Source organism: Pelophylax lessonae, assembly GCF_965119305.1.
Source record: "Pelophylax lessonae genome assembly, chromosome: 13".
Taxonomy (NCBI): Eukaryota; Metazoa; Chordata; class Amphibia; order Anura; family Ranidae; genus Pelophylax; species Pelophylax lessonae.
This window is the reverse complement of record NC_138780.1, coordinates 171,467,524-171,482,996: the sequence shown is the minus strand read 5'-3', so window position 1 is coordinate 171,482,996 and position 15,473 is coordinate 171,467,524. Positions and strand designations below refer to the sequence as shown.

Sequence of the window (15,473 nt, the reverse complement as noted above, 5' to 3'; positions counted from 1 at the left end):
ACATGTAGACTGCCTTCCTAATCAGATCTCCAGCTATTAGCAGGCCTCCCGAATGGCCATGCGGTCCGCCAGGGCCGGTACCGCCAACCACGCCAAATCCCCATGCAGAGAGAGTGTTGTGTGCCCTGCAGCACACCGCTATTCAGTACAGGCCGCCGCCATTTTTTTTTTGCTGGATCGCACGAGCCGCCATTTTGGCGTAGCCTCGTGTCTCCAGCATGGGGGTGGCCATGTTTGAGGTGATCCAAACACCTCGTGGAGCTAGGGGAGGCGCCGGAAGGCATGCAGAGGGGCGGAGCCGCCTCCTTTCTTCCTGGGCAGCCAGCCAAAAGACTTCCTGTTTGTCAAGACAGCGCTGTAACCTGTTGCAGTTTAACTCTGAGCATCAAGTGGTGAGCCTGGGGGTCTATCTCTCTCTCTCTCTCTCTCTCTCTTGATCGATAGGGATCCCTAGCAGGTAACACTAAGGGGCTTTTTGTGGCGCTGGGGGTCTGAAAAAAAAAAAAAAAGTTTTTTATTTTTGAATTATATTATCCAGGAAGTGACTGGAATTATCATGGACCCTGCCACACATATTCCCCCACCTGTTTCCCTCGAGGGGGCCACGGGACCCGCCGGTGCACAGAGTGTAGAGTCATTTACAGCAATTTTGGAGTCTATGGTGGCTCGGGTGGAGGCGGCCTGTCAGGGACGGGGGTCAAGGAAGCGACCCCCGCCTACCCCTATACTATCTGACACCTCTGACTCTGATTCAGAGATGGTCACTGCAGTTGCAGGTTCCTCTGCAAAGGCTGTTATCCCAGGTAAAGCCCCCTCAGACAGTGAGGAGGACGCTTCTTCTCCTGCTATAATTCAGGAAGAAGCATTGGTGGACGCACTAGTTGTGGCAGTGCAGGAAACCTTAAAACTTGAGGCTTTACCGGCAGAGGCAACTGAAACAGAGAGGCCTTTCGGTACTAATAAGCCCATCAAAACGGTGAAGGTTTTTCCTGTACCCAAATGTTTCGGTAATCAGATTAAAGGAGAATGGGAGCATTCTAAACGTACCTTTACTATTTCCAAGCGTATTGCTAGACGCTATCCGTTTGAGGAATCCATCATTAAGAAATGGACGGTACCACCAGTGGTGGATCCACCTATTTCCAGGCTGAATAAAGCCACGGTTATCCCAGTGGAGGACACTTCGTCCTTTAAGGATCCGGTGGATCGAAAGATGGAAGCAGAGTCCCGCACCATCTTCTCTCTGATAGGGTCAGCATTTAGACCAGTAATTGTTATTGGTCTAGTTTCCCAGACACTTACGGAATGGGCGAAAATGGTACGCCAAGACCTTAGGGGAAAAGATATTCCCCAGGAGACATCTGATTTGATGGAACAGATTATACAAGGGCTACAGTTTATCTGTGACGCAGCCTTGGACACTACTCCCTTATTAGGGCATGCATCTATGTCAGCGGTGATCCTCAGACGTGTGCTGTGGTTAAAATGCTGGTCAGCTGACCTAGGTTCCAAAAAGACCTTGACAAATCTCCCTTTTCAGGGGAATCGTCTATTTGGGGCCAACCTAGATGAAATCATCAAGGATGCCACTGGGGGCAAGAGCACTTTTTTGCCACAGGCTGCTAAAGCTAAGGGACCTCGCAACAAGCGAGGACCTTTCTTTATCGCCCATAAAGGGCGCCCGGCTGGTACTAGCGGGAAAGGCAAGACTCCTCCAGGAGGGTTCAAGAAGGGCTGGTCGGACAAGCAGAGGACCAACCCAGCCAAACCCGAAGCAAAGGAGTACACAGCCTGAAGGTGCGCCCCCACCCGGTTTCAGGGTGGGGGGACGTTTTCACCGGTATTCAGGACATTAGATCGAGCTTCAACCCCTACTACCGGTGCGATTCTTCCCTTCCAACATTTAAGTACTACAGGAAGCGGTAGTTACCGTTCCCTGAATAGATCTTTTCCTTTACCTTTTCCTAAGATTAGTCCCTATACCTCACAGGAATCGGATCTGGTTGACCAGATAGGCCAAATAGCCTCTAGTCGGGTGACTTCGGTCCCTGAGGTTCAACCAGAAAAGATCACCCTTCCTGATAACAATCAGGTATCTGATAAATGTGTGGGAACAGAAAACGACCAGACTTTCTCGGATGGTCGGGGCCAGATACCTCTAGGGACGCCTGGTTCAGATTCTATCAGCGCCAGTGGTCCTAGAAATTCTAGGCTGGCCTCCTCAAGCCGGCCTGGCCGACTTGGACATGTTAGTCGCAGACGTTCCGTGGGAACTTCGTCTCAGGGAGTGTCTGTGGTCTCAAGGACCAATTTACCATCATGCTTTACAGTCGCTGGGTTTAATGGCCTGGCCATTGAGACCCAAGTACTGAAGGACAGAGGTTTGTCTACTTCAGTCATTCCTACCCTTATTAAAGCAAGGAAAGCGACTTCCAGCAAGGTCTATTATCACACATGGAAGACTTATATTGCGTGGTGCGAATCTTTAGGATTTCCTCCACGTACCTATTCGGTGACTCGAATATTGGCCTTTTTGCAACAAGGGGTTGAGCAGAAGCTAGCCTTGAGCACCATCAAGGGTCAAGTTTCAGCATTAGCAATCTTCTTTCAGAAACCTTTAGCTACCAAGTCCTTGGTGCGGAATTTCATCCAGGGGGTGCGGCACCTGGCTCCTCCAGTCCGCGCGCCCTTACCGCCCTGGGATCTTAATTTGGTTTTGTCGGTTCTACAGAAGCCTCCCTTTGAAAACATCAGGGAGATTCCCTTGCTTACTTTATCCCAGAAGGTGGCCTTCTTGGTGGCTATTACTTCTGCTCGCAGGGTGTCAGAACTGGCTGCATTATCATGCCAGTCCCCATACCTAGTGATTCATAGGGATAAGGTAGTACTTCATCCTAAGCCATCTTTTCTTCCTAAGGTGGTTTCAGATTTTCATCTGAATGAAGATATTGTACTACCTTCCTTGTGTCCTCAGCCCAAGCATCATCGGGAACATGCGTTGCATTCCTTAGATGTGGTTCGGGCAATCAGGGTATACCTGAAAGCTACGGAATCATTCCGTAAGACGGATTCACTTTTTGTGATCACGGATGGCCCCAGAAAGGGTTTGCCTGCATCTGCCGCGACCATTGCCAAATGGATTAGACAAACGGTGGTACAGGCTTATTCTATTAAGGGTCAGAGTCCTCCGTTCCCTGTTAGGGCGCACTCCACTCGAGCGCTCAGTACTTCCTGGGCCTTTCGCCATCAGGCGTCAGTGATCCAGGTATGTAAGGCGGCCACCTGGTCGTCGGTACATACCTTTACAAAATTCTATAAAATTGATGTGACGGCATCGGCGGATGCCTCATTTGGCCGCAAGGTTTTGCAGGCCGCAATTTGAGGAGACCGGTGGTCTACCTCGAGGGTTTTTTTCTGTTTGAGAAAAAAAAAAAAAAAAAAATTTCTCTTTTTTGTTGAGTCTCATCATTAAGGATGAGCATTGTAAACTTCTAGTTGGCACCGGTTGGGCCTTCTAGATTGGGATTTGATTTCCATTTTCCCACCCCTCATTTGTGATACTGCTCTGGGACGTCCCGAAGGTGCTGTATCACCGAGGACTACGTCTGTCAATGAGCGCTAGAGAAAAATGGATTTTTTGTAAAATCTTACCGTAAAATCCTTTTCTCTTAGCTCATTGACAGACGTAGTCCCCGCCCCTCTGTTTTTGAGTTGGGTTGGGTTAAAATCTCTAAAGACTGCTTTTTCACATAACTGATTTGCTGAGGCAGAGAGAGAGAGGATATACCCTCTGGGACTGCCCCTAGGGTGTGGCCAGAGCTTTTTAATTTCCTGTCTAGTCCTGCTCCTGTGGAGGCAACATAACCGAAGGTGGTGTATCACCGAGGACTACGTCTGTCAATGAGCTAAGAGAAAAGGATTTTACGGTAAGATTTTACAAAAAATCCATTTTTTTACCCTGTAAACGACAAGTGTCAGAAAAAGGCCCGGTCCAGAAGTGGTAAAAGGAATCCAGTCTAGATTTTAGTGAATTTTATTGAAAACATTTTGGAATGATTACAAGTTTATAAATCCATTTATAATAATTTTCTTCCACATGTAAATTTTATTTTATAAATGAATCAAGAGGAGTTGGACAGAGAGCAGCTGCATCCAATCGGATGTAGCCGCTGTTCTGGTATTCTGACAGGTGACGACTGTGGCTGCAGTGGGAGATTCCCCCATCTATAGCATGAATGGAGAGATCTGTTTGTTTGTGTGAGATTATGTGAGCTGAACGAAAATAATCTGTGTGTATACCCAGTTGTATTGGACTGTAATGTATAAACTGTTTGCAGAACATAAGGTAAAGTGATTGTAAACTCCAGAGATGAAAAATGAACAAAGTATATCCCTCTATAGTGTGTACTTGTCTTAATCCAGAGCAACAAGTGTCATTTCTGTCTGCTGTCTAGTTCCTCTGCTATCATCATCATTCACTTCTGACACCACGTGAAAAAAGGTGACAGGGGAGGGATTTCCATCTGATTGACAGCCTCAGCTCTGTTGCTGTGTGAAGGGGGTGTGTCCTTTCCCTCCAATCAGCTCTCAGAGCTCTCTCTCACTTCAGCTCCACGCCCCCTTCTTTTCAGAGTTTAGAGATCCTGTGTAAATTGGGGTACACGCGGTAAGAAAATCAGGCGAACGATCGTCTGATTTTCCTCGTTTGTTTCACGGAAAATTGGAACAGATGAACGAAAATTCGTACGAAAATTCACGTATGACAAAGACTTTTTTTTGTGTTGTTTGTTGTTTCTGTTCATGCGCAGTCTTTCTTTTTTGATTTTTCTTGTACAAAAATCGTACGAAAATGATACACATTAAACAAAACTCTTTTTTTTTTTCCATACAAGAAAAATTTTGGAGTTTGTCCCTTCGAGAATTTTCATACGAAAATTCAGAATCGGCTGCCGAAGGTTGTGTGCACACTATACGAAAATCGTACGAAAATTCTTTGGACGATAAATGTTTGCCTAATTTTCTTATAGTGTATACTAGCCTTTAATTGTGTACTTTTGAATGAATATAGGGGAGAGAAATCTGTAGATAAACAGGTAGAAAGTAAATAGGAGGATTTGTTTCATCTCTGTGTACCACCTGCGACCAATCACTTCACTGGGTTTATGTGAGAGTTTACAACCGCTTTAAATTGTATGCATAGCTAAAACTTTTTTTTTTTGGATAGAGTATGAAAAAAGTTTTTAAACCTTTTTGGGTTAATCTTTTTTTTGCTGTCTGTGTACCATTCCTTAACCACTTGCCGACTGCCTAACGCCGATCTACGTCGGCAGTCAGCCCCTCACAGGCAAAGTGACGTAGGGCTACGTCACTAGCTTGTGAGGGTCTAGGGAGCGAACGCGCGCCCCCGGAGGCGCGCTCCCGCGTGGTCACGGACCCCCCCGCGCGTGTGACCGGCGGACCCGATGTCAGCCGGTCACTCGGCGATCGGCGGGGGAGAGGGAGAATGTCAGGAAGCTTGTGTAAACAAGCCACCTGTCATTCTCCTTGCTGTTAGGATACTGATCACTCGGATCTAGTATGTAGATCCGTTGATCAGTGTCCATACAGCTCAAGCCCCAGCCAATCACAGTAGAAAGCACGCCCCTAGGGATACACACAGCCCCTACCTCCCAAATAAAGTTAACCCCTTCACTACCAGTGTATTTTTACAGTAACAGTGCATATATATAGCACTGATTACTGTAGAAATGTCACTGGTAACCCCAAAAGTGTCAAAAATGTCAGTCAAGGGTCCGATCTGTCCGCTGCAATGTCGCAGTACCGCAAAAAAATCGCAGATCGCCGCCATTACACGTTAAAAAAAAAAAACAACAAAAATGACAAATCTTTCCCTTTGTTAGTAAACGCGATAACTTTTGCGCAAACCAATCAAAATACGCTTTTTGCGATTTTTTTTTTTTTACCAAACATAGGTAGCATAAAACAAATTGGCCGAAAAAGTAAAAAAATTTTGATTTTTAAATTTTTTTTTTTGGGAATTTCATATAAAAAAATGTGAAAAATATTGCTATTTTTGCAAAATTGACGCTCTTTTTTTGTTTATAGTGCGTGATCAAAAAATCGCACAGGTGATTAAATACCACCAAAAGAAAGCTCTGTTTGTGGGAAAAAAAGGACGCCAAATTCGTTTAGGTACAGCGTCGCATGACCGCGCAATTGTCCGTTAAAGTCACGCAGTGCCGAATCGCAAAATACCCCCTGGTCGGAATGGGGGTAAAATCTTCCGGGGCTTAAGTGGTTAAACCTGTCTTCATTCCTGCCCTAGAAATGCAACAGGATGTTAAAGTAGTTCTAAGTTCAAGAGTTATTTTTTACTTTCATGCATTCTATGCATTAAGGTTGAAAACCTTTCACTAGCTGCTCCTCCTACATTGACCCAGCTCTGTTGCTGGCTGCAGGTCTTGTCTCCCCTCTTTCTTTTCCCACAGGAGGATCAGACGGCAGCGGGAGCCATTGACTTCCGCTGCTGTCAGTCAAATCCTGTAAGGAGGGGAGCAGGTGACTGGATCAAGCTGCGCTGTATGTGTCTGTGGATGCACACCGCCCGGCTCGGGGGCACCTTGCTATGGGGGCACAAACAGAAGAGGAGGAACGTAGAGCTTTGGTGGGGGGATTCCAGAAAAGGTGGTAAGGGGCTGCTCTCATACCTCCCAACTTTTTGAGATGGCAACGAGGAACACCTATTAAAAAAAGTATGTAGGCATAGGACACACCCCCTACCACGCCCCCTTAAAGGAGAAGTATACAAAAAAACTGATTTGATAAACCCACAAGTGCTTCTTTTTTACCATTACTATACCTTTATAGCGGCTTTTTAAATGTACAAATGCAGCAATTTTAAAACTGGATGAAAGATTTAGCACTGGGAAACACTTTTTAAAAGATAATAAGGGAATTTTATATACATCTATATAGATCTGACCAAAATGAGGGAGAAATGAGTAGGAAAGAGGGACTTTGTTCCAAATCAGGGACAGTCCCTTAAAATCAGGGACAGTTTGGAGCTATGGCTGCTCTGTTGACAGTTGTTCAGAAGACAGTCATTGACACCTTCCACAAAGAGGGTAAGTCACAAAAGGTCATTGCTAAAGAAGCTGGCTGTACAGAGTGCTGTATCCAAGCATATTAATGTAAAGTTAAATGGAGGAAAAAAGTATGTTGGAAAAAGGTGCACAAGGAACAGGGATAACCGCAGCCTTGAGATGATTGTGAAGCAAAGGCCATTCAAGAATTTGAGGGAGATTCACAAGGAGTGGATTACGGCTGGTGTCAGTGCTTCAAGAGCCACCACACACAGATGTATCCAGGACATCCGCTACAAATGTCACATTCCTTGTGTCAAGCCACTCCTGAATCAGAGACCACGTCAGAAGCGTCTTAACAGGCCTGAGGAGAACAAGGACTGAACTGTTGCTCAGTGGTCCAAAGTCCTCTTTTGGGATGAAAGTAAATTTTGCATTTCATTTGGAAATCAAGGTCCCGGAGTCTGGAGGAAGAGACAAGAGGCACAGAATCCAAGTTGCTGGAGGTTTAATGTGAAGTTTTCACAGTCAGTGATGATTTCAGGAAGCCAAGTCCAATGTCAGTGCAGTCCTCTACCAGGAAATTCTAGAGCACTTCATGCTTTCCACTGCTGACCAACTTTATGGAGATGCTGGTTTCATTTTCCAGCAGGACTTGGCATCCGCCCACACTGCCAAAACTACCAATACCTGGTCACATGATCATGGTATCACTGTGCTTCATTGGCCAGCAAACTTACCTAACTTAAACCTCATTAGAGAATCTGTGGGGTATTGTCAAGAGGAAGATGAGACACCAGACCCAACAATGCAGACGAGCTGAAGGCTGCTATCAAAGCAACCTGGGCTTCCATAACGGATCACCACCATGCCAGGCCGCATTGATGCAGTAATTCATACAATAGGAGCCCCAACCAAGTATTGAGTGCATACTATACTGTGCATGGACATGCTTTTCAGTAAGCCAACATTTCTATATTACATTTTTTTTTTTTTTTTTATTGCCCTGATTTTCTGAAATACTGAATTTTGGGTTTTTACTAGCTGTAAGCCATAATCATAAAAATTAAAAGAAAGAAATGCTTGAAATCTTTCACTCTGTGTGTAACGCATCTATATAAAATGTGAGTTTGAATTGAATTACTAAAATAAATAAACTTTTTGATAATCAATTTTTTTTTTAGATGCACCTGTATAAACCTCTTCTTTTTTTATTTTTTTAACCACTTGCCGACCGCCGCACGACTATCTACGTCGGCGGTCAGCCCCTCACAGGCAAACTAACGTAGGGCTACGTTGCTTGTGAGGGTCTAGGGAGCGGGCGCGCTCCCGCTCCCGCGTGGTCACGGACCCCCCCCGCGCGTGTGACCAGCGGACCCGATGTCCGCCGGTCACTCGGCGATCGGCGGGGGAGAGGGAGAATGTCAGGCAGCTTGTGTAAACAAACTGCCTGTCATTCTCCTCGCTGCAAAGACACTGATAAAACGGATCTGGTATGTAGATCCGTTGATCAGTGTCCTTACAGCTAGAGCCACAGCCAATCACAGTAGAAACCACGCCCCTAGGGACACACACAGCCCCTCCCTTCCAAATAAAGTTAACCCCTTCACTACCAGTGTATTTTTACAGTAACAGTGCATATGTATAGCACTGATTACTGTAGAAATGTCACTGGTAACCCCAAAAGTGTCAAAAATGTCAGTCAAGGGTCCGATCTGTCCGCCGCAATGTCGCAGTACCGCAAAAAAAATCGCAGATCGCCGCCATTACGCGTTAAAAAAAAAAACAACAAAAATGACAAAAATCTTTCCCTTTGTTAGTAAACGCGATAACTTTTGCGCAAACCAATCAAAATACGCTTTTTGCGATTTTTTTTTTTACCAAACATAGGTAGCATAAAATAAATTGGCCGAAAATTTTTAAAAATTTTGATTTTTACATTTTTTTTGGGGGGAATTTCATATAAAAAAATGTGAAAAATATTGCTATTTTTGCAAAATTGACGCTCTTTTTTTGTTTATAGCGCGTGATCAAAAAATCGCACAGGTGATCAAATACCACCAAAAGAAAGCTCTGTTTGTGGGAAAAAAAGGACGTCAAATTCGTTTAGGTACAGCGTCACACGACCGCGCAATTGTGCGTTAAATTCACGCAGTGCCGAATCGCAAAATACCCCCTGGTCGGAATGGGGGTAAAATCTTCCGGGGCTTAAGTGGTTAATAATTACAAAATGTACTTTACATTCAATTTAAGGCTCCATGTACACGGGACGTTGTTAAAAGTCCCTTTGAATGCTGGAATTTTTAGGACATTTGAAACGTCCGTTCGATCGCGTTTGTACCCGCGTTTAGCGGGCGTTTAGCAGCGTTTGCGGGCGTTTGCGTTTAGAAGCGTTCCTAGAGGTCAAAAAAATTATTCCCCTTTAAAATGAAAAAACGCGAACGCTAAACACGGGTCATCGCGTTCGGACGCGTTTGTGCGTTTGAAACGCCGGGAAACACACGTTCGAACGCAAATAAATGCGTTCTAAAAACAGTCCCTGAACGCAACTGCCTGCAAATGACTGTAAACGACCTGGTGTACATGGACAGATAAGATATAATGTAGATGGGTTCAGGGGCTTCTGAAAAAAACGCCCAACTGCTCCTAAACGACCATTTCCAGCGTCCCGTGTACATGGAGCCTAAGCTGGCCATATACTGTTATTTTTATAATTTTTTTGAATAACAGACTCTTCCATCTACACAAACATGGCGGATGCAGGAATTCTCCCCGCCAGGTTCTTATATTCTGAAAGCTTCACCCGCTGCTGTCAGAATACACTGGATGGGCTGCAGCCGCCGATCCAAAAGAAAAAAATTTCCAAAATGTCCATTCAACAGAATTTGATCAAACGATCGACTTCTGTTGAGCGGGAATGACCACATACTGATTAAAATTTAAGTGTATTGCCAGCTTTTGGAGGAAATCTCTCAAACTGAGAGGAATTCTGCTCTTAGATGGTTATCCCTCTATTTTTCCTCACCTTTTGTTCTAGGGGCAATGCTAAAATGTTTGCTGCCCCCCCCCCCCCCCACACATTCTTTTTCTGTGACAATGGTGGCCAGTACACATAGAGGGTGAATCTCCCCAATGGGCACAGACAGCAGTAAAAGCTTGTCACAGGGTCTAACTTTCCAACACTATCCAAAATTAAAACAAGGGTTTTGCTTAAAGATAATAGAGTGTATGTTCATCTTTCTATCTTTCATTTTGTGTTCCTTTTTTTTTTTTTATATCAGGAAAGAGTCCAAAAGACTTTTCCCCACCCAATCGATAAATGGGCCATAGCAGATGCTCAGTCAGCCATAGAAAAACGCAAGCGAAGGAACCCCCTGCTTCTACCTGTTGATAAAATTCATCCATTGTTAAAGGTAAGTTTTTACTATTTACCTTTTATAGTTGAAAGGGTGTGTCAGTGCAAAACAAGAAAAAAAGATATACTGTATACAGTGGGGAAAATAATTATTTCATCTCCTGCTGATTTTGTAAGTTTACCCACTTACAAAGAAATTAAGGGTCTATAAATTTTTATCCTAGGTGTATTTTAAATGATCGAGACAGAATATCAACCAAAAATGCAGAAAAAACACATGATACAAATTAGTGATCGACCGATAGTTTTTTTAATGCCGATACTGATACCGATATTTTGGTTATCGGATATCGGTATCGGCCGATATCTGCCGATACTTTCGGACATGTAAAAAAAAATTTTTTTCCAAAGGTACTGTTATGGAGGGATCTGGGGGTCTAAAAGACCCCAAACCCCTCCTCAGGACTGAAAAGCATTCAAAACGCCAAGTTTTGCTGTTTTGAATGCTGTCCTTTTTTTGAATTTGGCGCTGAGTACCCGGAAGTGATGTCATGACAGGTTTTTTACATGGAGACCCGATCAGAGCCGAATGTGGCTTTGATCGGGTCTTCGGCGGCGGTGGAAGTAGGATGCCCTGGTCTCCCAGTGGGACAAGAGACCGGAGCAAGCCGCTGCTTGTAATGACAGCCCAACGGCTTCTCAGCCCCATCGGTTGTCATTACAAGACAGCCGACCGTCAGCTATGGACGCCAGTACCAGGGTGATGCCTCTAGCGGCAGGCATCACTCCGGTACAGCACTTTCCAGCAATATCGGTAAATCAAAAGGCCGATTCCGATATATCTGGGAAAGTGCATATCGGCCCCCGATATATATCGGTGTTGCCGATAATCGGTCGATCACTACTCACTAATACAAATGTTATAAATTGAGTTGCAGTTCAGTGAGTAAAATAAGTATTTGATCTCCAAGCAAAACATGACTTAGTACTTGGTGGAGAAACCCTTGTTGGCAAGCACAGAGGTTAGACATTTTTTGTAGTTTATGACCAGGTTTGCAGGAGGGATTTTGGTCCACTCTTCTTTACAGATCTTCTCTAAATCCTTAAGGTTTCTTGGCTGTCTCTTGGCAACTCGAAATTTCAGCTCCCTCTAGGCAACAAAAGAGTGGCTCAAGAAGAAGCACATTAATGTCATGGAGACCTTAATTCTATCGAAAATTTATGGAGGGCGCTGAAACTTCGAGTTGCCAAGAGGCAACCAAGAAACCTTAAGGATTTAGAGAAGATCCGTAAAGAAGAGTGGACCAAAATCCTTACTGAGATGTGTGCAAACCTGGTAACCAACTACAAGAAACGTCTTACCTCTGTGCTTGCCTACAAGGGTTTCTCCACCAAGTACTAAGTCATGTTTTGCTTGGGGATCAAATACTTATTTTACTCACTGAACTGCAACTCAATTTAAAACATTTGTACCATGTGTTTTTTTTTTTTTTTCTGGATTTTTGATTGATATTCCATCTCTATCATTTAAAATTCACCTATGATAACAATAATAGACCCATAATTTCCATTTAAGTGGGCAAACTTACAAAATCTGCAAAGGTTCAAATAATAATTTTCCCCATGATATGCTGTACATCTCTGCACATTTCCTCATATTTGATCCTTTTAAAGATTGTGCAAGTATCTATTTTCTATTTTCTTTATTATTTATTACAGGTATTTAAATATCACTGATAATTTATGCAGCACTTAACATGTATGTACATTCACACCAGCCAAAGCCCTCAAGGAGCTTACAATCTCACAATTAAACATACACACACTATGGCCAGTGTAGACAGGAGCCATTTGCCTATCAGCATGTGGGAAGAAACTGGAGTACATGGAGAAAACCCACGCATGCACAGAGAGAACCTGCACACTCCATGCAGGTAGTGCCATGGTTGGGATTCGAAACAATGACCCAAGTGCTACCAGGAGGAAGTGCTGACCACTCAGCCACTCTGCTGTCCACAGTATATAAAAGACCTTTTAATCCTTGTAGAGACGCACTCAGATCCCAATTTCCTAATGTGGGTTGACAGCACCGAGCCTTTCCCTGACCAAAATTGCAAAGAAAGGTGTCAGCCATAGAGTAGCAAGGGTTTAGAACCCAATGTAAAGTTTTTTATTGCTATCTGTGTCCCCACTCTGGAGATTCATCCTCAAAACTGTTGTGAATTTCCAAATGTTAGTGTTGTTGGGGCAACAGGAAGTGAGATAAAACCTTTTAATGAGGACACCTGTTCCAATAACTGCTGTCTAATGCTGACCATACATGTATAGATTTTCGTTCAGAAATTTTCTTTTTAAAGCGGAGTTCCACTGGCTTTTGTGTTTATTGAAAGTCAGCAGGTACAAAAAGTGTAGCTGCTGACTTTTAATAAACACATACTCACCTTTCCCACGGTCTAGCGATGCGGCCTGGGGGAGCCTCGGTTCTCTCCGTCTTCACCCCACGGCGCCGGCATCTCTAGTGTGGGCTGTGACAGCTTGCAAGTTCCCAGCCGGGTGCGCACTGCGCATGCACGAGTCGCGCTGCACGTCCTGAGTGGAGGGGGGCAATCTTCTGGGACCTACGACGTGTCCCAGAAGATTGCAGGGGAGGGAGGGTCAGAGGAGAACTTCCGCCCCAGCCACCTAGGAGGCCCGAGTGGGAGCAGGTACCTGTCAAAACAAGGTACCCGCTCCCCCCCCCCCAAAAAAAAAATGACATGCGCAGTCCAGGTGGATGTCAGCCCTGGTGGACTGCGCTTTCTTAGGCTTGCTGTATTTGCAGGTAATGCTCACATGTAATGCAGAGCCTCCATGATTGAAGGAACTAAAATCCAATGAATGAAAGGGTGGCCTTGGAACTGTTAGACTGGGAAGAAAAGGGCTAGATGTCCTGCAGCCAGGAAATATGGTGAACGCTATCTGACTTGCCGCAGCTCCTAGTGTACATTGTGAGAAGCTCACAGTGTGCAGTGAAATCATAGTAACCAATTTCAGGACAGGAGAAGCCGGTACAACTGTGCAGTTCTTTGTTCAGCTTTAATGTTATATCGTTTTTTTCATTGAAAGTGGATTTTCTTTCATTTAAAACTAGACTCTTTGTTCCTCATAGTGTACATGGTTGTCTTTAGTGAGGATAAGATTGGTCAGTGCTGGTGAAAATGGTCTATTGCTCTTTTAGGCTGGGTTCACACTTGTGCAAATTGGATGCAGGTTTTCCCACATCCGATTCGCATGATAGGAGGGTATGCCCGGCTCTCAATGGAGACGGTTCACACAGGTCCGGGGCGGCCATTATCCGCACTGGAAATGAGTCCTGTGCGTCTTTGGTTACGTTTCAGGTCCGAATTCAGAAAAATTCAAAAATTTGTATGTGAAACTGAGAGCAGGGAGGTACCAGACCCCCTGCTGCGAGCTGCGTCTGCAGCTAGTGTGAACCCGGCCTTACCCTTTTGTGTTAGAAGCGTTTATTTCTTTATCGTACATCACTGGACACAGAGCAGCCATAATAATTACTATCTGGGTTATGAACACTGGCAACCAAAAAGATAGGAAGTCCATTCACCTATAGGTGGCGTATAACCCATATAGTAATGAATATGGCTGCTCTGTGTCCTGTGATGCACTCCTGAGAAAAGGATTTTACAGGTAAGCTATAGGAAAAATCCAGTTATTTTTTTCTGCTTGTTTTTTGCAGTTTCTTACTTCCCATTTTGTTACTCACAGGAGGTGCTCGGTTATAAAGTGGATTATAACGTATCTCTCTACATTGTGGCCGTGTTGGAATACATTTCAGCTGATATTCTGAAGCTAGCTGGAAATTATGTCTTCAACATCCGCCATTATGAGATCTCTCAGCAGGACATTAAAGTGTCCATGTGCGCTGATAAGGTAAGATGGTATGCGGTCCGGTGCTGAGAATCGGATAGCAGACCAAATTCATAGACCAGTTGCATTGACAATTTCAGCTACACCAGAGCAATTTTCAGAATTCAGCGACTGGCTGACAATTTGCTAATAACTTTTATTAAATAATATCAAAAGGATCATTAATGCTGATATTTGTTTTTTATATACAAATCAAATTCAGGTACTTAGAATGATATACCGCTGACTTTTTATTTTCTTAAACCTGCAAGGCAATGTCATAATGTGCTAGTATAAACTTACCTTATGGCACTTTTCCACTGCAAGTACCGGCTTGGCTCCACTTGGCCCTGCTTGACCCGGTTTGGTTTTCCACTGCATGGTACCGCATGGTACAGTGTTGAAACGGTTTGGTACGGTTTGCTTTTCCACTAAGTAGTAAGTGGGTGGGATAACAACGATTCTCTGACCAATCAGTGGCTAGTAGTGACAAACAGTCAAGGCTGCATGCAAAGGATTGTGGGATATGGTACCGGTACGGCCCTCTTGGAACCACAACTGAGGTGGTACTGTTTAAGTGAGCCATACCGTTCGGTTCCATGTAGTGGAAAAGCGCCGCTGTACCGTACGGAACCTTTCCAACACCATACCATGCAGTGGAAAAGCACAAAAGCGAGCCAAACCGTTTGGTTCCATGCAGTGGAAAAGCGCCTTTAGAATGAAGCCTTCCAACGGCACGCTGTCACTGCTGAAGGCGCTTCTATCTTCTTCCTTCCGGGTTTGCGGACTCCGGATGTGTGAGCGACTGAAGCCGCGATGATGTCACTCCCGCACATGTACGCAGGAGCCACCATTTACAGCGCAAGACTCTGAAGGAACTTTAAAGCGGTATTTAACCCAAAAGTCAACATTTATTAAACTGCAGCTTACCAATTCCCAATACCAATTACCATGCGATGGCTGCATTCATTTTTAGGTTTGCTTTCTTCTATAATTTCACAAGGTGATCTGGCCAGTAAGTCTGCTTTTTTTTTTTTTTTTTTAGTTAGAGTGTTGCGACAAACCATTTACCACTGAGAGGGAAGCTTTCAATGATCATGTAAGCCCCTTTTCTCTCTCATTCATTGACGGAT

At 44.4% G+C, this 15,473-nt stretch overlaps 1 protein-coding gene across 1 annotated transcript in view; it reads left to right on the top strand.

Moving 5' to 3' along the window:
• The window catches only part of SOS2 (SOS Ras/Rho guanine nucleotide exchange factor 2), a 178,762-nt gene that overhangs the window by 93,704 nt on the left and 69,585 nt on the right, over positions 1 to 15,473 (top strand). The window contains exons 3-4 of the mRNA XM_082242700.1: positions 10,364 to 10,495; positions 14,200 to 14,364. Of these exons, the coding sequence (XP_082098826.1) occupies positions 10,364 to 10,495; positions 14,200 to 14,364 (297 nt within the window). The remainder of the gene's footprint in view (positions 1 to 10,363; positions 10,496 to 14,199; positions 14,365 to 15,473) is intronic.